The sequence below is a fragment of the Pan troglodytes genome, chromosome 1 (genome assembly GCF_028858775.2).
Source record: "Pan troglodytes isolate AG18354 chromosome 1, NHGRI_mPanTro3-v2.0_pri, whole genome shotgun sequence".
Lineage (NCBI taxonomy): Eukaryota > Metazoa > Chordata > Mammalia > Primates > Hominidae > Pan > Pan troglodytes.
The window spans coordinates 120944155-120967972 of NC_072398.2; the positions used below are offsets into that span (position 1 = coordinate 120944155).

At 52.2% G+C, this 23818-nt stretch overlaps 1 protein-coding gene across 7 annotated transcripts in view; it reads right to left on the reverse strand.

Annotated features, from left to right (window-relative positions):
* Positions 1-885: 885 nt before the first annotated feature.
* KCNC4 (potassium voltage-gated channel subfamily C member 4) overlaps positions 886-23818 on the reverse strand; it is a 38362-nt gene continuing 15429 nt past the window's right edge. For 2 of the 7 annotated variants that reach the window (XM_001163681.6, XM_054685491.2), the window contains 2 exons: positions 23430-23633; positions 15573-17397 (listed from right to left, as the gene is read on the reverse strand). In XM_001163681.6, coding sequence (XP_001163681.3) covers positions 17309-17397; positions 23430-23633 — 293 coding nt within the window. In that variant the 3' untranslated portion in view covers positions 15573-17308. Of the gene's footprint in view, positions 2291-15572; positions 21076-23429; positions 23634-23818 lie in introns of those variants that run through there. The other 5 variants (XR_010152874.1, XM_016925872.4, XM_513651.7 and 2 more) reach the window with 5 other exon arrangements.

Below are 23818 nucleotides of genomic sequence, written 5' to 3' on the forward strand. Positions count from 1 at the left end.
TCAGACTCATTGGAAGGAAGCTGGCTCTGGTGCTGAAGTCGGGCCGAGGGAGGGGAGGTGGATTAGCATTCACTGAGTGTCTGCTGTATGCCAGGCAACGTGCTAACCAGGTGCCAGGCATACAAATCAACAGCTTCTCTCCTCAAGGAATTTGCAAGCAACTTTCACCCTCAGTTACCAGCCTGCCATCCCTTATTGTGGAGATGGGCAGGAGGGTAAAGGGGAAGAGACATATTCTTGCAATTGTCTGCCAGGATGCAGGACCGAAAGAATTTTTTCCAGAGCCCCCAGAAAAAAAGGGGCCTGCTCTGCTACTGACCTCTAACAACAAAAGTGCCTCTGTGTCCAGATGGTGAGAAGCAGTTAGGGTTGTCTGACAGAATCTTCATAGTGATGTAGTTGGCCATGGGGCAGGAAGGGACAAGAGTCCTATCTGGGCTCCATACTTCCTGCAGCACCCCAGGTGGGTGGGAGGGGTGGGGAGCCTGAGAGGACCTCACCCTTGAGCTGACAGAAGGGACTTGCTTTGGCCAGCATTCCCTTGGGATCACAGGCCCCCCAAAGTGGGAAACCACCCAAATAGTTCAGGATCCTGAAAATGTCTCATCTTTCCTGCATCTGCCACTCTCCAGACATGTGGCTGATAGGGATCCCACCACAAAGTTTGGCTGGCAGTTTAAACTTTCGGCCTCAATTCTAAACAAGTGCTTCTTATTCATTCAACATTTACTGAGTCCCTACTTAATACTAGGTATGTTAATAATTGAGTCTCTGCCATCAAGCCGAACAGGAGACAGAGATATGTCAAAATATAATTTCCAAAAAGTTAGAAACACAAGTCTCATACAGTTAAAGTATGAATATGTATCAAAGATTTTATTGAACTCATTAACTGACAAGGGAAACAATACGATAATAAAGTTGATTCAAAGAGCATTTGAGGAACTGGGATTTAAAAGGCACACCAAAATAATTTTTTAAAAAATACAAATCTAGTTAATGTCCTACAGAGAAATAAAACTGGGGTTATTTTTCCTACTGGATACAAATCACTTGAATCTCTAACAGGCAAAAGAAAACCCAAAAACAAAAACAAAAACAAAACCCTATAACATGTAACTTCACACTCTGAGCCCTTAATTAATGATAGCAAATGACAAAGTCAAACAATTATTGTCTTCTACTGCAGCACTTTCCAGTGGATATATAATGTGTACCAGGTGTATAATTTAAATTTTTCTGGTAGCCACATTAAAAAATAAAAACAAACAGGAGAAATTCATTTTAATAATTTATTTAACACATTCAAAATATTGTCATTTTGACATGAGGCACTAGCCACATTTCAAGTGTTCAATAGCCATCTGTTGATAGCACACTTCTAGAGAATTAATAATCTTCATGACAGACAAAGCGTTAGTATGATATTGAAGGAACATGCAGGCATCCTCCAGGTCACAGCTACATTCTGGATCATTTTTCCTACCATATCTACATAGGTCTCTGTGATCTAATTGGCCAGGGCTACAGGAAAGGTGGATCTAATCTATGGCCTTTGAAAGGGCCTGTGGAAAGCAGCCGAGTAAACATCTAGTGCAACATATGCTCTTGTAAAGGCATATCACTGGCTAAGGGGCGAAACATTCTGCCAGTGGGACAGGGTGGATTAGAAAAGACTTCACAAGGCCAGGTGCGGTGGCTCATGCCTGTAATCCCAGCACTTTGGGAGGCTGAGGTGGGTGGATCACAAGGTCAGAGTTTGAGACCAGCCTGACCAATACGGTGAAACTCGTCTTTACTAAAAATACAAAAATTAGCCGGGCGTGGTGGCACGCACCTGTAGTCCCAGCTACTTGAGAGGCTGAGGCAGAAGAATCACTTGAACCCAGAAGGCAGAGGTTGCAGTGAGCTGAGATTGCACCACTGCACTCCAGCCTGGGTGACAGAGCAAGACTATCTCAAAAAAAAAAAGAAAAAGAAAAAGAAAAAAGAAAAGACTTCACAAAAGAAATCAATATATCTAAAAGAAAGCCAGGCCTGGTGGCTCCCACCTATAATCCCTACACTTTGGGAGGCTGAGGCGGGAGGACTGCCCAAGCCCAGAAGTTCCAGACCAGCCTGGGTAACATGGCAAGACCTCATCTCTACAAAATATTAAAACTTAGCCAGGCATGATGGCATGTGGTCCCAGCTACTCAGAGGAGGATCACTTGGGCCTGAGAGGTCAAGGCTGCAGTGAGCTGTGATGGTATCATTGCACGCCAGTCTCGGTGACAGAGCTAGATCTTGCCTAAAAAAAAAAAAAAAAAAGTACCTGCACTCGTATGTTTACTGCAGTATTATTCACAATAGCAAAGACATGGAATCAACCTAAATGCCCTGCCCACCAATAGATGATTAGTAGATAAAGAAAATGTGATACACATACACATGGAATACTATTCAGCCATAAAAAGAATGAAATTATGTCGTTTACAGCAACATAGCTGGAACAAGAGGTGAAATACGTTAGACACAGAAAGACAAGTATGTTCTCACTCATAAGTAGGAGCTTAAAAATGTGTACACATGGATGTAGAGAGTGGTGGAATGACGGACAATGGAGACTCAGAGGGAGAGAGGGTGGGAGAGGGGTGGACAATGAGAAATTACTTAATGGGTACAATGTATGTTATTTGAGTGACCGATACTCTAAAAGCCCTGATATAACTACTGTGCAACTAGGCATGTGACAAAATTGCACTTGTACCCAATAAATGTGTACCAAAAAAAAAAAAAAAAAGAAAAGAAAAAGAAAGAAAAGACTTCACAAAGGATGAGCAGATTCACAGGTGGAGGAAAGCCAGGGGACACTCCAAGCAAAGGGAAGCGTGTGACCCAAAGCAGGAAAGTGCATACATTCAAACACTTCTATGTGCATGGGATTGGAGTGCGAGTGTGTGGGAGGGAGGGCAGGGACTGACTGAGGCCCAAAAGAGAGGCTGGGACCAGACGGTGAAGGTTCTGGGGAAGCCACGCTCAAGCTTCTAACCTTTATCCAGCAGGGAGTCAGAGAAGACTTTTCGGAAAAGGAAGGGCCTGACGAGACTTGTCTTTTAGCAAAAGCTTGTTCGAGGAGCTGTTCTGTGGCTGGAGGAATCTTCTCCAACTCCCTACCCTCTAGTCACACGGTTGTAAATGGGGATGAAGTCTGACTCATGGTTGGTAGCTAAAAATGTTTTCTGGACCCCAAGTGATAGATGTGATTCCTAAATACAGGAAGAAGAAAGCATTGGCAGAAGATGCAAGGTGGCTTCTGAGGTCAGGATGGAGTAAAGACTCCTTCTGGGATCTGGAAAAGGCTGCAAGATGACTTTTATAGATTGGTGATTTAGTAGCTGATACTCTGGCAGCCTTGAGATTGGGTTAACATGAGGTCAGAGAAATCCCAGTTTGGCATTAGCTTAGCCACTGGACAAGTGAGGCAAGAAACAGGCTTGGACTGTTTTTATCCCCACCATCTGGATGGAGATAAGAGCTGGCTTTGATTTTTCTCACCCTTTACATCGGAGAAGCCCAGAGTACTTCATGGGCATTCCCTACGATGCTGGCCACTACCTCCTGCAAGAAGCAGGTCAAACAAGGGCAGCTAGAGCTGGAACAGGCACAGATAGTACAAAGAGCCAAGAACCTCTTCGTTCTCTGAAACATCCTCCTTGATACCCACCCTCTCAATGTCAGAAAGAGGAAACTGACTTGTTCAACTTCTAGTTCTACCTGAAGACAAGATATGTGCACTGAGCAAGCTTCTTCAGGCCAAGAGAAGAGAAGAGGAAGAGAAGAGGCAGTGTGGAGGAGAGATTTTGGGATGGTTCCATAGTCAAGCCAACTCTGTTGGGCGTGCGTTATGGGAGCGGGGCCAAGGGGTCTTAAATCAGCTTCCTTATGGTTGCTGGTATGTTTCTAAGTGGCTAGTCTTGGAAGAGAGTGGACTTTAGGGTCCTATTTCCATTTAGGGTTGTACAATCACCACGTGCAGGATAACTACCACGTTGAAAACACTGACCGGAGATAAGTCTTCTAGCTTCTGACACTTTTTGCCACGAATTGATCACCAGCTGGGTCTTCATGTGAATGCCATCTGATGACGGGGAGAGCAGAGAATACTGAAGCCCAGAGCAGCAGGGTGAACTGAGTTAGAACTTGAGGAATGTACCTAGGTCTGCCAGCTCTCAGCCCCATGTTTAAAACTGAGCTCCACAAAATGTCAAATATTTTATTAAAGCCAAAATCCAGCCTGATTTCCAGCTGTGATCCAAATACCATATACAGGTTCAGTTGCCTCTCTGTCACAGAAGCCGCCAGCACTTAGGTTGAGACCTTCTGATCACTCATGTCTCCCCTTCCCTCCTCCACCAGACCTACCCCTCCAGCCCCAGCCCCTCATGGGGAGGCTGTGGGCTGGGCTGTGTTCCTTTTCTCAATTTAGCTTTCTTCAAAGGTTCTCTAGTGAATTGGGAAAGGTTCTTAGAGCTCATTCAGAAAAGAAGGGAGAGAGGAAGGAAGGAAATTAAACCTTATAAAATGTCAAGTTATTGAGCTAAGTAGGAGGGACACAGGATCTCATTGGAGCTTTATGAGAACCCGCTGAGGTGGGCAGTATTATCCCCAGTTTTACAAACGTGGAACTGAAGCTCAGCCAAGTTAAGCAAGTTGCCAAAGACTGCACGGCCCATGGTGGAAGCGAGGCTGGAGTTCGGGCCCCCTAATTCCTGTCCACATTCAGGCCCAAGTAGAGCTGACCTGAATTCTAGAGAAGTCAGTGATGAAGCAAATGCCCCACAGTGCAGACACCTTGGATTGGGCTAAATGGCAGCTCTGGGGGCCACTTGGCTCCAGTTATCTTCATAGCCTCTGCTGGTCCCATGTCTAATTTCTGGACTAAAGGTTCTGCATATTGTGTGTTGGGGGTTGTGGGGAGAGGAGGGGAAAAACACAGAGGTGGCGCTGCTGGTGATCAGGGAAGGAACCAGCCCATGGCAGAACCTCAGGTGGCCTGGGCACCTCCCAGGGCGAAGTGTGCTGGTGTGTGTGAGGCATGGTGCAGTTCTGTGAGCTGAGACAGGCAGGGCCCCTCAGGCTAGTCCTGATCCATCCTGGAACTGGGTTTTGTTATTTATTATTATTATTATTTTTAGACAGAGTCTTGCTATGTTGCCCAGGCTGCAGTGCAGTGACTAATTTAGAGGTGCTATCATAGTGCACTGCAACCTCAAACTCCTGGGCTCAAGCCATCCTCCCATCTCAGCCTGCTGAGTAGCTGGGACTACAGACGTGTGCCACTGCACCCGAGTTAGGGTTTGTTCTAGTAAGGGAAATAGTATTCCATTACACAGCTTAGATTCCTCAACCTCCATTTAGAAAGTGGATTAAGATCTCTTCTCCCGAAGCCAGTGGCATCCACAGTTAGAATAAGAACCCACAGTGGTCTTGGTCTCAAAGTAACCCAAACCTTCCACCTGCCAAGGATGGGGTGGCGTCAGGCTAATCCCGCCAACAAGCCAGCCTGTTAAAAATAATGATTACGTAAAGAAAACATCCCGGAAAAAGAACCCCGACTAATCTGTGCTGGACTGGAACACATGCCTCTTGTTCTGACCTGCCTCCAGAGTGAAATGAGCCACTTCTTCCTTGCATTGTTGCTCCTTTCTTCTCATTCACGTGCTTGCTCAGCAGACACCCAAACAAAGCGTTTGGGGTTTGCCCAGCTGTTCTATTTCCAGCCTGTTCAGTTCATTTTAGGCCCCGCAGCCTCTGCCCACAGCCGGGTGCAGTCCCTCCTCCTTCCCCTCCTCTGCCCCTCCCCCTTCCCTGCCTGCTTTTTCTCTCCCTGCTCCGCGGGCTACTGCTCCTCTCTCTGCCTCTCCCTTCCCCCTCCTCCTCCTCTTCATCTTCCTCTTCTCAGCTTCTGAGATCTGCTTTCAGTCTTCCCCTGTGCTTCCTCTCACCTCCCTGCCTCCTTTAATCTCATTCCCAGGAGCTCACAGGTGTGTGTGGAAAGGACTTGGGGCAGCTCCTGGCTCCAGCAGGTCCGGGAAGCAGGGAGAGAGGGGAATGGAAGGTGGGGCCGAGGTGCCCACATGCAGGGAGCAGCCTTTGGAGCCAGCAGCTGTGTGGGTCTCCCTCTGGCTTCTCACTGCTTCGGGAAGCAAGCACACAGGTGTCACTACTTCTGGGTCACTAAGGCGGAAATGGTCATGACAGTGAGTTGTCTCATGAGCACTGGTGTCCCAAGGCCCTGCCTCGAGTTGGACCTGCCTCCATCCTCTCAGTCCACAGTGAGAGGCCCTAGCAAGGAATTTCTGGAAAAGGACTTCTAGTGCTTCTGTTGTGCTCAGGCCTGCCAGGCAGGGTCTGTCAGTGTCAATAGGGAAGGACACACACTGAGCACTGTTTACTGCCTGGGTCTAGAGCCACTTCACATATCCCACCTCCATTTACTCCTCTGGGCAAAATCTGGAGATGTTTCCTTATCTCCATTTCACAGACCATGCTTAGAAAGGTTAAGTCATTTGCCCAAGGTCACGCAGCTCACAAGTGGCAAAGCCAGTGGAGCCGGAATTAGCAATCTGGCCGTGGACCAGAAATCGATGGCAGTGGTGGTGCTGGTGCCAAGGGGCTGGCCACAGAGCCAGTGTAGAAGCATGGTCAAAATCACCTGTGAAATCTATCTGTGAGATCTCCGTCAAATTACTCTCCGGTTTCCTCACCTGTAAAATGTGAGTGATAAAAAAAGCCCTTACCTCCTGGGGCTGCTCTGATCCATTAAGCCATGTAGGGGGCTTGGGCTGGTCGTAAACACTCAATCCACGTTAGCTATTATACCTTCCAGAGGCACCTGCCCTCTGACTCTGGAGGAACACCCAAGTCCTCGACAGAGAGAAAGCCAGAAGAATGATAACCCCTTGCCTCCAGTGGTGCTTCAGGAGTTCCAAAGGACCCATCCATCCACTCTCATTTAATTATCATCCCACCTTGGATGAAGGCAGGGGAAGCTTAATTCCCATTCACAGATGTGGAACCTCAAGCCCAGCAATAGCGTGGGATTGGCTCAGACCCCTCTGGGAACAACCCTTGCCAGCCTCTTTTTCTATGTCCACTTATGTAGCAGGAGTTTTGTCCAAGAGCACAAACCTGAGCACCTAACTAGCACTCGGAGAGTTGGGGTGGGTGGAAGGCTCACAGAACACCATTAATGAAAACTGAGAAGGAAGCAGACGGAGGGAGAAAGGACCCAGGACATAGCCCCCCCGCCGCTGTTCCAAGTTAACTGTGATGTAAATTGCGGCTACTAACATCAGGAAAGAAAGGCCCAGATGGCTGAAGCCTGGAGAGTTGAGGGGAAATGGGGAACTTTGGAAGGGAGTACCGATGGTGAGGGTGGCGTGGGTGAGAGGAGACTTGGCTGGCACATGGTGGTGGGATGGCAGAGTGAGAGGTCCAGCATCCCAGATAATTATTCTGGACAAATCTTACAACCCAACCATGGACTAGAATGACAGGGGTGAAGGGCAGAAGTCAGCAGAGGGCAGCTAATTCATTCACTCCTTACTCATTCACTCATTCCTTTGTTCATCTTTGAGCTCCTGACCACTGAGCAGGGGCTGGAGGTAAAAACATTAAGGAAAGCATCCATAAATGAGTAAACAAGCAACAAGTTATCACTGCAGTAAGTGCTATAATGGAGGAATATTCAAGGTTCTGTGAGAGCATAAAGGACAGAGGAATTCTACCTGGGAGAGCCCAGGAAGGATTCTCAGAGGTGACAGTTGAGTGGGCCTTGAGGGATGAGTAAGAGTTTGCCAGGCTGAGGACACAATAGTGGAATGTAAGAGGGGAGCACAAGGAGCAGGAAGATCTTCCAGACAGAGGCAGCCTCCATTGCATATCACTTTGGATTTCTCTTTTGTGCTCCACGTCCTTCTTTGTTAATTGGAGTCAGGCCAGAATTCCTTGTAGAGCTCCGGACCCTAATTTGACCCACACAGGAAGTTTTGGATTTCTTCCTCTCCTAATCGAAAAAATTATCTATCCTGCTTGGAGCTCTCTGGTGCTAGGACTTCCTATCACAGAGAACAAGGCTCTCACTCCACAAGTTGAGAGAAGGTCAACAGTCCTATCTCCTGGGAAATAAAATATACATGGACCCTAAATTCATACTAGAGTGCTGATGACTGACACAAGATACTTTCTTGTGCATAGGTCAGAAAATGAAGAGAGCAGGACGACTCTGGAAATGTGTGTTTATGTTTAGGTGCCAGTATGTAAGGGGACAGTAGTTAGCAAGAGCCTCTGGCAGGGGTGGGAAAGAACCCAAGAAGAAAGATGGAGAGTATTAGAGAGCAACTCTCCAGTCCTGTCCAGGGAAACCCAGCTTGTCACCACCTAGCACTGAGGCCCACAGGGAGCCTGGTATCACTGGAGCCTTCTTACCTCCCTGCTGCCCTCAACATCCCTTCCCCCAGGCGCCCTGGGAGCTGGTTGCCATCTCTAGTAGGGTGCTGACAGAAATGAGGTCCCTAATCAATTTTCCAGGGGGGCAGTGTCATCCCCTCAGGGGAAGAGCGGGTCCTGGGGCACACAGCGGGATGCTGCCGGGGTGTTGGAAGGGGGCTGATTGTGACTCCTGTTCCCTGGTACTGTGGCTGCCTGGCATGGTGAGATGATAGCACAGACTGGTCTCTCAGCAGCCTAACTAGGAGGGAGGCCCCAGGAGCAGCTTTGCTGTGGTGGCAGCCCTGGTGGTGGTGGTGGTGGCCGTGGTAGTGGCACTTGCTGTGGTGGCAGCCCTGGTGGTGGTGGTGGTGGCTGTGGTAGTGGCACAGCTCTGCCTCCCATGGCAGCTTAGGAGCCACCACCCCAGGGAGGGTCACCGTGGCAACAGCTACTCTGGGAACAGATCCTCCGGGCCTCTGAGGCTGGCCCCTGGACTTCTCGAGGGGCAGCTGGCAGGCCTGTGCCGGGCGTGGGGAGGAAGCAGGGCATCTGTCTCTGAGCCAAGCCTCTGGGGCCCCAGGGCTGAGGCAAGGAGGAAAGCTGGTGTTTGTTTTCCTTCGTTTGCTATGAACATTTGATCACTGATGCTGGATTTGGAGTTAATCGTCCTTGGATCAGGGGCTCAATATGAGGAGCTGAGGGGAGGGGAGCTGAGGGGAGTCTCTAGGGATCTCAGGGATGGAGCTGGGCCTCAGGTTAAGGAATCCTGGGCTCTCGTCCCTGCAGAAGTCTCTTCAGGAGCAGTCTCTCCTGCTCCGGGCAGCCTGGGGTCTGAGCTGAGTTCAGGGTGCCCTTGGTGTCAGTGGCAGGCTGGAGGAACCCTGCTGTCCCACCTAAGGCTGGGGCAGGCCCGGGAGGCTCCGAGTCCAGGAAGACTGGAAGGAGTGGGGTAGGGTGCTGGCTTGAGGTGGACACCGGGCCAGGGTTCTCTTTCCCTGTTTCCCACTCCCTGACCTCACTTCCCTCCCTCTGCTTCTTCACTCTTCATCAACCCCTTTGCCCCTCCCTCCTCTTCCTCTTTCCTTCTTTCTCACTCTTCCTTCTTACTCATTGCTTCCTTTCTCACCATATCCTTCATTCACTTCAACATTTCGCTGAGCACCTACTCTGCATGGACCACTAAGCTAGGCCCTCGAGTGGGAGCTGGGATGAACCAGCACCTCTGAGCAACTCGCCACTGTGGGAAGGGGAATTTGACAAGTACCAAAAAGTACCAGGTAGAAAGTGGTAGGTTCTAAAAGGAAGAGAGAGGAAGGGCTACGGGAACTCTCTCTCCAAGGCTTCCTCATTATTCTGACAGTTTCTCAGGCAGGAAATGCATAATGTAAAAAGAAGAGCGTTCATGTTATTCCCCAAGGACTCCCAGGAATGCCCTAGAAATGAGGTGCAAAAGCCAGCTGGAGACAGCTTGCGAGGAATAAGAGAGGATGGAGTTCAGCAGCTGCTCATGCCAGGCCTATCTCCAGCCCATTCATTCATTTGTTCATAAAATATTTACTGAGCCCCTATAGGCCCTAGCAACTTACAGGGAAGCAGGCAATACACAATTCATAGTTACAAAGGACTGTAAGTACCATGAAGAAAATGCACGGGCTGCAGTGATGGAAACTGACAGAGGCAGAGGGGTGTGGATGTGTGAGGGGAAAACGCCTCACCAAGAAAGTGAAATTTACAGCCAGGCCTTCTCAGCCAAGAGAAGGAGGTGGGGTGGGGCTGGACTGGAGTGAAGTGGTCCCCGTGAGGGAAAAGCAAGTGGAAAAACACTGAAGGTGAGAGAGCTGGGGATGTGTGGGAAACTGACAGGAAAGTGAGCTGCTGGTCTCAGGGGCTGAGAGCAGGGGCATGAATAGGTCTGCGGAGGCAGGAAGGCCATGAGGAGCAGCAGGGCATCATAGGCCCTCCTAAGGAGTCTGGATTGTACACGAAGTGGGAACCCAGCCATTGACAGGGTTCTAAGCAGGGGTGACATGATCTGATCCAGTTTCCATTTTAAGACGCTCTCTCTCTGGTGACTGGGTGGAGACTGGTGGCAGAAGGGCAGATGGGACCCAGGGAGACCTGGGAGGAGGCTCCTGCAGAGCTAGAAATGTAGAACTTGGTAATAGGTTGGAATACGGGTGGGAGATATTTTTTATCTATTGGTCTTCTGGCCTCTCTCCCTGATTAGAATGTAAGTCCCATGAGGGCAGGGATCCTGTTGGTCTTATTCACCATTGTTTCCCTGAGGACAGAGTTCACAGGTGTTTAATAAAGATTTAATGCACGAAAAATGAGTGAGTGAATTAAGGAATGAGAGGGTGGTTTTGACAACATCTATCTCAGCCTCAAGGTGAATGGTGGCAGCACACTGAGGGGGACCAGGGAGGCAGAAGGGTGGGATCACAGCTCGGCATCAGGGAGCTGTGAAGACACCCAGGCACTGCCACGCAGGTGTGTCTGTGAGCAGGGAGTGCATGGGGAAGGGGGTGTCTCTTTGGGTCCCTATTGTACACCCAGGTTGTAGAGCAGTACCTGGGACAGAGATGCCACATATGTTTGCTGAATGAATGAACAAATGAATGAATGGAGCTGACGGGATTTCTGAACTGGAACTACACAAGTGGATGACACCAGTACCTGGAAGATGTTTAAGGCAATGGGAGGGGATGAGGTCACCCAGGAAAGAGCATGTGAGGAGAGAAAGGGAGCAAGCCCTAGCCCCCACCAGCAACCAGAGGTTGCTCATTTCAGAAGCAGAGGCCCTAACTCAGCCCCAAGTGGAAGCCTACATTTCTGTAGACTTGTATTTGATGGCTATAGCATATGCTTGCTAACCACTGCTCTTCTAGGGATCCCTGGAGAAGCAGGCAAATAAGAGCGGGGAGTAGAGAAGCCCCCATAACCTGTGGGGAAAGAAAGGAGAGGCTTCCAGCGCCAACATCAGAAGGCCTCTGACCTCTTTGACTTGCAGCTGTAGCCGTTTGGCTCCCTCTCCTCACCCCCTAAAGCTGGGTCGGAGACAGCCTTGTCCCCAGAGTCCCCAGCGGCTCTTTAGCATGATGCTGCATTTTGAATGTGGTTACCACAGCCCCAAGTGACTGAGCCAGCTCACGTGCTACCTCTTGTGTGGGTACCAGTGTATGCACACACAGGGCTTGGAGCCAGGAACGGAAAGAAAGTGCTCACTGCAATAATGCCACAGGAGCCCCACGAGGGTGGGCACTGGATGGCATCACAACCCAGGCCCAGGACACTCCCCTCGCTCCAGACTAGAGGAGACACAGATGTCTCTCTGCCCTGCCCTATATCCCTGATGGGCTGGGAAGAGGCAGAGAAGAATTTAAGGAAAATCTTGCTAGGAAAGGAGCTCATCTGAACCCCATCTGAATACCTGTGTTCTGGACCTGCCTCCACCACTAACTAGCTGTGTGTGCCACGTGAGTCAGAAAGTCTTAGGATTGGAAACAGTCTTCTAATTCCACCTCCCACGCCGAGCAGAAATACTTCCCACGAACCCCGGTGCAGCACATGATCATCCACTGTGTCTCCAAACATTTTCAGGGAAGGGAACTTCACTACCCCGCAGGGAAACCCATTTTGATTTGGTAATTTTGTTAGAAAGTTTTTTTTTTTCAAAAAGCCTGGGAGGACCCACATCAGATGTTAACCGTGTCACCTCTGGGGAGGAAAGTGGGACTGACGAAGGGTGACAGGGGATTCCCTGTTGATTTGGTATGGGGATGGTTTCCAATACCTTGTATTAAATAAATGTTTGAAACAGGGTCTCGTTCTGTCGCCCAGGCTGGAGTGCAGTGGTATGATCATAGCTCACTGCAGCCTCAACCTCCTGGGCTCAAGAAATCCTCCCGAGAAGCTGGGGCTACAGGCACATGCCATCACACCTGGCTAATTTTTTCTTTTTCTTTTTTTTGTGAAGAGATGGGGTCTCACTATGTTATCCAGGCTGGTCTCAAACTTCTGGCCTCAAGCAATCCACTCTCCTCAGCTTCCCAAAGTGTTAGGATTACAGGCATGAGCCACCATGCCTGGCAGTAATAAATTTATAATAGCAAGGGAAACAACAGAAAATAAGGTTCTTATATATACCTACTATGTACCCACAAAAATTACAAATCAAAAATTTCATTAAAAAAAGATTTTTTAAAATTTAAACCCAATCTGCCCTCCTAACATTTCCACCTATTATTTCCAGATCTGCTCTCTGCAATCAGAGAAGAATCTAAACGCACTTCCCCACAGGTACCCTTTAAACACCTGGTAGTTGGGATCAGGTTTCCAAGACTTCTCCAGCTTGAGCCACTCCTCATGTAACTTGGGTTCCAGAGCAGTCCTACCCCCACTTACCCACTTCTGTGCGTCAGAGAATAAAACTCCAGTGGGGTCGCAGAGGGAAGGAACCAAGCAGTCACTGAGCTGGGTGTTACCTGCTGCTAATTAATGAATGAATCCCAAGAGGACATTCCTCCTCGCTTTATGTGTGTGTGGGGTGGGGTACATACACGTAAAAGGGAGAGTGAGTTTAATGATTCACTTCTCCAAGCCTTGGTTTCTTATCTGTAAAAGGGGGAAACAATACCTTTGCTATGAGAATCAATTGCAGTTAAGGAAGTAACACTAAAAGCACAAACTCCTACACTGGAGGTTATGACTCACAAGCTCCACTCAGTTCAGAGAGTGGCTAAGCATTGGACCCACAGAGCCAGACTGAGTTTGAATCCCAGCTTTGCTACTTAATGGCTGTGTGACTTTGGAGAAATGACCTGACATTGTTGTGTTGGTTTTCTCCTCGTAAAACAAAGGTAATGATAACATCAATCTTGGAATGCATCTTTATAAGCATGAAATGTACTGCCCAGCACTCAATAATTGTTCGCTGTTAGGTATAATCATCCCCTCTTATTCCTTCACAAGGAGATAAGGACTAAGGACTTCACTGAAATGAGGCTGATTCACTGAAAAGTGAGGTCATCAAACCAAACTGGTCATCTGTTACTGGAGTGAGTTGCCCCAAAATACTCCCCTCTCCCTCTAGCAATGGTTATGTGCTAGGCACTGTGCTCGAGGCTTTACAGGCGCCGACTCATTTCTCCTCATGGCTCAATGAGAGAGACACTGCCTCAGGCAGATACTACATTTAAAAGATGAGGAAATAGACGTTCAGAGAGGTTGAGTAACTTGCCCAGGGTCACACAACAAGGAAGTGATGGAGTCAGGACTCAAACCCAAGTCTGCCTGACTTCAAAAGTCTGTCTTATTCTTTTAAACAATGTCCTGTTCTTTTAACCAGCTCCCTACCTTGGGCTCGACTCCAGCTTTGGGGGACAGGAGGAAGCCAGAGCCCTTTCTTCCTTGACAGCACGGCCTGCTGTTTCTGTGAGGTGGGGAGGAGGGGCAGTCTGCTGCTTCTCTCGTCCACCCCTCCACCCTCCTGCACACTGCCCCCTCCTCTTCCAGCAGCCTGAAACGGTCACTGGGGACCCCAGTTGCCACCCCTTCAGTCCCCTCAGGACCACTCTGGCATCTAGTACCCCTGCTGCTGGCTGGGTTCTCAGCCCCTGACCATGAAATGGTTCCACATCGATCTACAGAAAAAACAGCCACTTTGGCCGTGGGCCCTGATGCGTAATATCATTATGGAGTCAGCAGCGCATCCCGTCCCATTATCGCCTGGCCAAGCTTTTCCAAGGCCAGCCTGGCTAAGCTTTTCCAAGGCCAGCCTGGCTGCAAATGGCTTTCTCCTGTCTAGGGGGGCCACAGCCGCTGTTTGCCCTCCACTACCGGAGGAGAAATTTTATCTTTAATTGACACTGGCTGCCTGCCACCCCCTTGCCTCGGCTGGCCCAGGCTCCAAGCCCGATCTTTCCTTACACTTCAGGAACAGGCTTCCCCTGGCTTCTTCCCTCTCCTCGGCCATTCCGTCCTCACCCTGCTGTTCTACACTGCCCAAGACAGCTCCCGGGTGTGTTCTTGTCCTTTTTTGGTGCAGCTGGACATGGAGATCTCAGAAGTCTGTGGAGAAAAGTCTGAGAGTGACAGGAACAGGGCAGGGAGGGAGCTGACACTGTGCCGCTACTATATGTCATGTCACAGGTAGACACGTGACACCAGGCCAGGCTCTTCACTCTGTCTCTGAAACAGGGGCCATCATTATTCCCTAACAAACAGGGAAACCATTTCGGTGAGTCACCCCCAAGTTACCCAGCTAGCAAGCAGCAAAGCAAGACTTTGAATTGAGGCCCCTATGGTCCTACACAGATGCCCAGAGTAAGAGTGAGGAGTAAGACAAGAATAAGGAGAGGCAAGCAGGCAACCAGACCCGCCAGAGCCTGGTGCAAGATGGAAACGCAGGGCCCCTGTTCAACCATTATTAATTTCATGATGGTGACAGCCAAGCATTAAACCCAGCATGGGGCCCTTCTGAGTGGCTGCAGAGGTTGCACACCCATGAAGCTGGCCCTGCGTGTGCCCCTATGTGAACGTGAGAGGGATAACAACAGTGAGAGCCAAGGGCCACGTCTGACCATCACTCACCATCTCCCCGTCCTATCCAGGCCCAGGATGTGTTCACTCTCCATCCCTAAGTGGTCCCCAGTTGTGCCACCAGTCTCTAGTTGGCCTCAGTTCATCAGCCATCCAGCCAATAACTTTGGCATCCCCAGGGTCTTGGCCGATTTAGAACTGGTACAATTGCAGGGAGGAGGGGAGGCCCCCTGCACAAACGGAATGCAGTGGAATTCCTTAAACAAAGAACAGTCTTTTCTTCCATGTTATGGCAGGGGCTTGGGGACAGCAGTGGATATTAGAACACTGTTTGGGACTCGGGGTCCTGGGTTAGTCCTCTTTGTGTGGCTTTGGGCAGATGACTTGTCCTCTCTGAGCACTAGTCTATCCCTGTAAAACGCAGGGGTCAGGCCACACTGATGATTCCTGCTGGAGTGGGGTTATGCTGAGTGTGTGCACTCCTCAGGTGTCAGGGGTGAGAGCCCCAGGAGGTCCCAATAGACACAGAGCCAGAAAGGAGAGGCAGAGGCAGGTGCTCACACAGCAGGAGCAGCAGGATGCTCCAGATGTCTTTATTGGGGATCGAGCACAGCATGACAGTTGGAGGCATGCAGACAGGGCACAGGGCCCAGCCTGGGCATGCCCCAGACACACACGAGGGGACAGCTTTAGAAAAGGACTGACCAACACCAGGGAGAAGCAGGGAGGGAGGGCCAAGGGAGGGGCAGAGGCCAAGGCTGAAGGGGTCACCTGGCCTCTGCTATTGCACGCATCCTCTGGCCACTGGCCAGGAAGTACAGTATTGCAACTGGTCTCCTCTTGCCCAAGGCTTCCCTTCTTGGACCCCCTGGGCCAGATGGGCAGACAGATCCTTTCCCTGCCCGTCTGCCCCAGCAGCATCTTTGACAACAAACAGACAAAGGAGACAGAACAAAATCAAATTTAAAAAAGACAAAATGCCCCCCTAAGTCAAGGACATAGATGGGGTGGAGGAAGGAGTGGAGGAGGCTGCAGAGGAGCCCCTGGAAGTCCCCCCACAACGAGGATGTGGGGTGGGAGGTAGAACCCCAATCTGGGGTGGGGTGGGGCTAGTGAAGCAGTGACCCTAGGGGGCAGTCTGGCCTTCAATAGACTTCACCAGGTTACTTGCTGACAGGGGAAACATCCCCAAGACAGGAGCCTGGGACTACCCAGCTGGACTGGCAATTCCCAGATGCACTTTTCTTGGGACATTCCACCCACACAGTCAGCAGAAACAACAGATATCAGTGAAGGGGATGGGAAACTCTGGGTGGGGCAAGGGCTTAGGGAGACACAGCCTAACAAAGAAGACAAACCACCAATAGCACGTGCACTACACACAAGAGTATAGTATGTATGAATATAGATACTATATGTGCATATATATCTCTTCAATGTACAATGGAACAGAACATCAGACCCAGATGGCTCTGGGCCCCGAGGGTCGCATGGGAGATTTTCCACCAGTCCTGTGCAAACAAGGATATCTGAGTCTTTCCCAGCGAAAAGATTCTTGTCTGGGTTCCAGAGTTTCCCTAAGCCTCTGGCTTTCTGTCTGTCTGCCTGTCTCTCTCACGTTGGTGCCGCCTTAAGAGAGGGTGAGGACTTCAGCCTGGGCATAGTTGGACGAGAGGGCGTCTTGGCAGGTCTCTGTGTTTAAAGAGCACAGGTGTGAGACACTGGGACGCACGCTTTCGGCTCAACATTGCCTTCTGGGGTTGGGGAGACAGGGAGTTCAGCAAAAGAAAGGGAGAAACAAAGAATGAGATGTTAGAAGGAAGCCAGCTGCTGACCCACAGGGTGTGGGCTAAGGAGTAGGCCAGGAGCAGAGCTGGAAGGCATGAGGAACCCAGGGCTAAAAGGCCAGGAAGAGCATGGATGGGTCAGGGAATGGGGTGAACCCTTCACCCCTCTGCCAACCCAACTCTGGTGACTCAGGTGATGTTGTAGCTCATCGCCATACCTGTTCAGGTAACCACTAGCTCCAGGAACCACTAGCCTCTTAGGTCTTCAAAGCTCCAGTGCAGTGGAGAAAGGGACCATAGCTCTGCAGCCTTGCATGGAGGCAGTGGGGAAAGTTCCTGATGTGGCCTGTGGCTCACAGGCCATCACCCCAGCTGTTGCCTGACCAACTTGAGCTCTCCCCCAAGTAGCTCCATCTGCTGTCACCACCCTGGGATATTCCATTGTCCCAAGGAGCTGGTGAAGAAGGCTCCTGAGTGTGATGCCATGTCGTGCCCAGCCCCCTTCCTCAATGTGGCAGGAACAGAGTCCCAGCAGTTGGAGGGCATGCAGCCTCAGGTGAATGCTGAAGGGGAAGGTCACGGAGGACGAATGTGCCTGTCTCAGGAGAGAAGGTCAGGAAATAGTACCTTATTGAGAAACCCAACCCCTCAGAGAGCCCTTTTGGGATCCCATCCTCAGCCTGGGATATCTACCACCTGGGCCTTTCCTTCCCCTACCTTACCAGTGGGAGCACAGGTAGGGCAGGCAGGAGTACTGCTGTCCCAGCTGCAGATCTGGGTCAACAGTGGAGGTGGGAGTTCCAGACCCGCTGGGACAACCCCTGCAGCTCTCAGGTCTGAGGTCTAGGGCTAGGCCTCCTGTCAAGGTGGAGTGCAGATGTGGCATCCAGACCTCACAGCTTCCATCCTGGGCTTCGGGGTGCCTCCATCACCTTTCTAGGGAAGGGGTGTCCTCATCTTGGGGTGATGCTGTTTCCATCTTCTTAAGACTGTATGCCCTAGCCACCTCCTTAAACACTGCCCCTTTGCCTACAAGTGTTCTGGGCCTCTGAGTACTATCCTTGAAATCAGAGGAGTTCAGGGTTCTTCAGAGCCCCATTTCTGAGGACACGCAGACAGAGCTGTGGTCTTGCCCTGTACTCCTGTCTGCGTAACTTAAGCAACACCTGCCACTGATCCCCACTCATTAGGGGACAGGGGAGTGCCTCTGGGCTCCCAGTAGGCAATTAGGCCCTAAGATGCACTGGTGAGAATGCCTGGGCTACTGAGGGGTCTAGGATGGGTCTAGGATGAGACAGAAGGAGTCACAGCAAGGCTGTCAAGTGTCCCAGAAGCCAGGGAGCAGAGCAGCCCATACCGAGATAATGGCCTTAGATTGCTTTTCCACTGGCTTCCATGGACTCTCCATCCTCAGGGACCTCTGAGAGTTGGGGAGGGGTCTTCCTAGGAATCTCATCCTGGATTCTTACCTATTTGACCCACCAGGGGTGGGGGAGGGATTTCAGAGGGTGACAGTGGCCAGAGCAGAGCAGGCCCTCCTCTCCCAGGAAGCTCTGTGAAAGGGCAGCCTGGGCCCTGCAGCCAGTCCATGGCCTCCCCTCTGGCTCCTGTCAGCCAGCTTCTAGGTTGCAGTGCCCTCCCCTCTGGTTCTACCTCTCAGAAGCCCTGAAAATTGGTCTCTAGGTTGCCAGTAACCCTGCTACAGACTGGAAGGTGAGGTTGTGAACTCCTACCCAGACTGCCTCCCAGTTCTGTGGGAAGGGGCTGAGCTCCAGCTGCAGGTGAAAGGCGTCTGACAGCAAAGTAGTGGGTGCAGGTCCAAGTCTAGCCCAAGGAAAACAAACTCTACTCTCGGATGGTGGGTGGGAGAGAGCCTTCTCTCAAGGAGGGAGGCTCAAGGCCTGGGTGAGCCTGACGCCTGTACAGGCAGCCACTTCCTGTGGCAGTGCCTGGTATGCAGGGGTTCTGCAAATGCCTGGGCTCACCCTGCCCTTTCCCAGGGCCCTGGGCAGGCCCAGAGGTGCTGAGAGGTTGTAAGGGCAGTCTACTCAGCCCTCCTGCTATCTGGGTTCTATCTCTCCCAGATGAAGCCAGAGAGCCAGGAGGGATGTGTGGGAGCCAGCTCCCCGAGGCATTAGGGCTCCAGCCTGGCAATGCTGCATCTTGTCGCCCAGGGACATCTGTGCCCACCGTAGGGGTGCCATGAGCAGGCCCAGCCCTGTGGGAGGGAAGAGAGGGAAGGAGGCGGTGGGTGCCGTGGAAACTTGGGCTCCTGACAACTTGAGGGCTGCCACAGAAATAGCGGCCTCGGTTCCCTGAACCAGAAAGGCAAGTCAGAGGAGAAAACAGTGGTGGCATCCCTGTGAACCTGCACACCCGGCTCGTTGTGTCCCTGTCAGAGCCCAGGCCCTCCATGCCAGGGAGCCCTCTCGCTGTTGGGGGAGGGGCCCTCGCATCTCCATCGTGTTCCACAGGCTTCCCCATCCCTGTCACTTCAAGGGCCTGCTCCCTCCTGAAGGGCAGTTGCATGGAGGCCCCCACATCCCCTCTTCTCACTTCTTATGGGTCAGGTCACTTCATTCTGAGAGCAAGTGGGAGGCAGGCCCCACAAACCACTGCAGGGTGGGGGTATCCCAGTGTCCACTCTGAACAGACCTTTCCAGAAGGACATTTCTGTGTCTGCCCAAGACTGAGGGAGGTGCCGAGATGGGGACACTCCGGGCACAGGCTTTACACAACACCCCCAACCCCATGCAATAATTTGCTCTGCCCAGTCCGCCTTTTGGGGAGCCTCAGATTTCCCAGCCTCTGCCCATCCCCGACGCTGCCCTGCCATCCTATCTTTGCCGACCATGGAAGGAGCAGATCTGGACCTTACTTAGTCATTCTCTCTGCAAAATTGCATAATCTGACTCTAAAAATTGCCAGGCGCACGGCTCTGCTGTCAGGTCTAATTCCCATCAGGTGAAAGAGGAAACGTCTTGGCTGAGGCAACCTTGTTCCTCAGGCTGTGGAGGGCCCCCTTCCCGGGAGTGGCAGGAGCAGGTGGGGGCAAGATGGCTTCTGTCCCCACACTTCCCCTCAGCTGCCCCTGCGCAAGGTGTACCCCTGCTCACCCAGTGACTCACAAACCTGTTGTGCTCCTGGGCTCGTTAGGTAAATGAATACACTTAATTATAGAAATTAGATGAGTCTCCGGTTCTGGCAGGAATACAGAGCGCAGAGGCTGGGTGGGAACGGCAGGTGACTCAGAGGCAGGGCTGGGAGTTTGAGGGAGAGGGAAGAAAAACTGTCGCAGAAGCAGAGGAAGCAGCGTGGAGAGCGATGCTGCAGCTCGGGGCGCAGAAGGGACACCAGGTGCCGCCAGTGGGAGTCACCACTGAATCTGGGCAGAGGCTTCCTGAGGGAAGGGCCTCCCTCGCCTAGGCAGCCCGCCCACGGCCTGCACCAAGCCTGAGGCTACAACGCTAGGGACCCCTACCTGCGCCCCAAGCCAGGGATAGAAAACATCAGGCCTCTTCTCCCAGGGCAGCACTGCCCATAGGCACTGCTCTTCCAAGGAGTCAAACCACCTTTACATCAGCAGAGATGCCCGACATAACAGCCTGGGTTCCTTGCTGGTCTGGGTGTGGGGTGGACAGACAGACAGACAGACAGGCTGTTCGGCTACTGGTTAAAGGCTATGAGGAATGGAAATACATTCACAGTGATTAAAAATATTAACATAGGCGTGGCTCCCCAGCAAGGCTGACTGGCCCCAGGCGCTCTGTGCACACATAAACGCCTGGTGGCTGAGACTGGCCCTGGTGGGACCCCGAGAGGGAGGCAAGGCCAAAAGACAGGTCCGGGGTGTGCACCTACAGCCCAGGAAGAGGCCAATATGGGGAGAAGCTCTGGGATTGCTTTCCCCTTTGCTCTCCGGTTCCAGAGCTGAACCTTTTGGGAAGCTGGGAGCTATAGAGGACAGGCTCGGGGGCCTAAGTTCTCCTCTGTCCTGACTACTCCCCTCTGCTCCCTCCTGCTGCCCGCGTGGGCCCTGGGGAGTGAGCGCTGAGGGCATGGAAGGGTGCCTGTTTGTGCGCGTGTGCCCAGAGGGGAAGGTGCAGCTAAGGGGCAGATTGACCAGGGGGTGGGCCGGTGAGGGGGTGGAAGGGGGTGAGCAGGAACTTTTTCAGAGGGTAGGGCGAGCTGTATCACGATGCCAGTGGAGACAGCCCCAGGCTGGTTCCAGCTGCTCCAACTATGTTGTTTAGACTCCGGGACTTTCCACAGCCTTGGTGAAGAAAAGGCACATGGGTCAGTGGGCGCAGCTCCACAGGGTCCACACTCCAGGAGACACTGTAGGGCGGGTGGCCCTGGGCTGGTGTGGAGGGGCCTGGCCCTCCTTGACTCTCCCTGGCCTCAGGTCTCCTGGGCTCCTGAGGACAGACTCCAGGGCCCCACACCCAGCTGACTTTTGTCCTGTCCTGCCCCCAGGTAAGCTCCCCACCAGCTCCTTGATAGCCCAGCTAGACAAAGACCCCACAGCCTCCAGCATCAGCCTTCTTGACTCTAAGAAGCCCTAATTAGCACCTGCCACCATCCTCCCAGGGAACTGACACTCTGATACATGAGCCTGTGTGGAGGAGGCCCAGACCCACTCACTCCTGGTCTTAAGCATAACCTGAGTGTGGAGAAGTGTGGCACGGTACGGCGTGGAGAAAGTTGCCGAGTGTGCATTGGGAGTTTGGCAATGTTAATTGCCACGCTTGCTTAGCAGGGCCTGTTTCCCAGCAACCCACCTGTTCCCTCTCGAAGGTCACTCTAATTGGCTGAGCTACACGCCTGTTGCCAAGAAGCAGTGTGGAGGCATCTTGAAAATAGAGCGGACAGGCCCCACAGGCACCGCAGGGATATTGGATGGTGAGATGCTGGCTCCCCTGCCCCATGCACGTGCCCGTGAAACTCCTTCCCCAGGTGCAGTCCACTCCCAGTACCTCGTGGTCCCTCCTGACTGGTACCCTCATGGCCTCTTCCACACCTATTTCCACTGAGCCCCTCACAGCCCAGGGAGGAAAGCAGGTATGCGTGGCACTCAGCTCTGTGTGCTCGAGTCCTACACAGGGACCGCTCGTTCTAGACTGTCTGCTTAGCATGGTCCAGCCAGACCAAGGCTTTGGGCCTGAACAAGGACACAGTGGAAGCCACTGCCTGTTTGGGATGGTAGGCGGGAGAGAAGGCCAAATCCAGGGCCCAAGGATAGGACACGGGGGTGAACAAAGGAACACAGGCGAGGGTAGAGGTCTGAGCACCCTCCATCTGCTGCCTTTTGCTGGGGTTGCTGGACCACTTCCTTCTAGGCACCAGATCACTATTCCCATTTCTGCCAGTCCACAGAATACATGCCCAACAAAGCTGGACACACACCTCTCAGGGGCTGGTTAGGTTCAGGGTGGCCTGGGGCTTCCATGGGAAGAGTGGTACTGAAAGGTCTGGGAAAGAAACTAGAAGGTGCCCACAGAGCCTGCATGGGCTGGCCGGCCACGGGACATTGGGACATCTTCAGAGGGACAGAGGCATCACAGGCTATTCCTGTAGCTGCCACTGCCCCTTCCTCACTCAACCTAGTTTGGGTCTGGGGTTTGGGGACAGAGGGAAGTGGGGGATGGGAAATCCAGCTGGTTAAGAAGTGGCAGAGAACCTGGGGAAGAGCTCTGTTTTGGAGGGAGTCAGGGTTTATTCTAGAAATAGGTAGAACATTGAGTGAGGTTAGGTAACAGGGACAGGGCAAGAGAGACGAATAAGTGATCGAAAACTGGGTAGGAGGGCCTGGTCCTAAGACCCCTGGTTCTCAGCCACCATGGGCCCTCCACCATCCTTGATCATTCCTACCCCCTTTCCGAGGCCAGGAATCCCTAGCTCCACAGCCCAACCTCTGCCCTTGCCTTGCCGCAGGCTTGGGGCCTGGGGATGGAATTTCAGCCTTTTCCGACAAGCAGAGGATGGGCTGCTCCCTCTCTCTCCAAATACTCAGAACATTCCTCAGATGGGACCCACTCTTCCTGCCCACCTATCCCACCCCTTGGTCATCTCTGGCACTGCCTCAAGAGGACAGTCACCCTCTAGGTGCTTGCAGATGGAAGTCTGCCCATCCTGTGCTCCAGGACCCCTGGCGCAGGATGGGAGGATGCAGGGCCTGTGTGGGGCTCCCTGACTCTTGAACGTTGTTGGCACCTCGAGGGGTGACCTACTTGGGAAGCCTTAGCTGTGTTTAAGGGAGGCCTAGGGAGAGGCTGGCAGTGACCCTGTGGAATGGGGCCTGAAGGCAGCAGCGGGAACCAGAGGTAGAAAAAGAGATGCAATGGAAGCACGGGGCAGGGACCCTGGCCTTGTGCACCCTCAACCCTCTAGCGCTGCTCTTTCCCATGGGCAGCTGGATGGGAGCCGTGTGCCCTTCTGAGATGGAGAAGACCTTTCTAATCCAGGGACTGGGAGATCAGGTACCCATTCTAAAAGTGGGAGTGCATCCAAGGCAGAGGAGATGGCGGCCACGGTCTCAGGGGAGGGGGGGACCTCAGGCTCTTGGGGGGGACTCAGGAGACTCAGCTCTGTGGGGGCTCCCCACCTGTCCAGCTTGGGAAGCCATACCTTTCCGGACACTACCATCGGCGCAGGCATAGTCCCCAGCGCTGAGCAGGAAGCAGGCAGCTGCCTTCTTGTTTCTGTCTCGAGTGGTGGAGCGTCGCAGGGCCCGGCGCTCCTCGGGGGTGGGGGAGGAGGCCAGGGGTTGGGTGAGGCCAGCTCCCTCCTCATCAGACAGCACTGCGTTGGCATCGCCATTCTGCTTAGAGTCTGAAGGGGGCACACAGAAAGGAGGCTGCATGAGGGGCCACCTGAGCCTTGCTCATGGGTCATCTGGGGTCTCCCAGACCCAGAGTGTTACTTCCTCAACCTCAGGAGGGGCCTAGCATCTACCTGGGAGGCAGCATTGCCAGAGCCGGGGAGCAGAGGGCAAAAGGCAGGGATGCTACACTTGG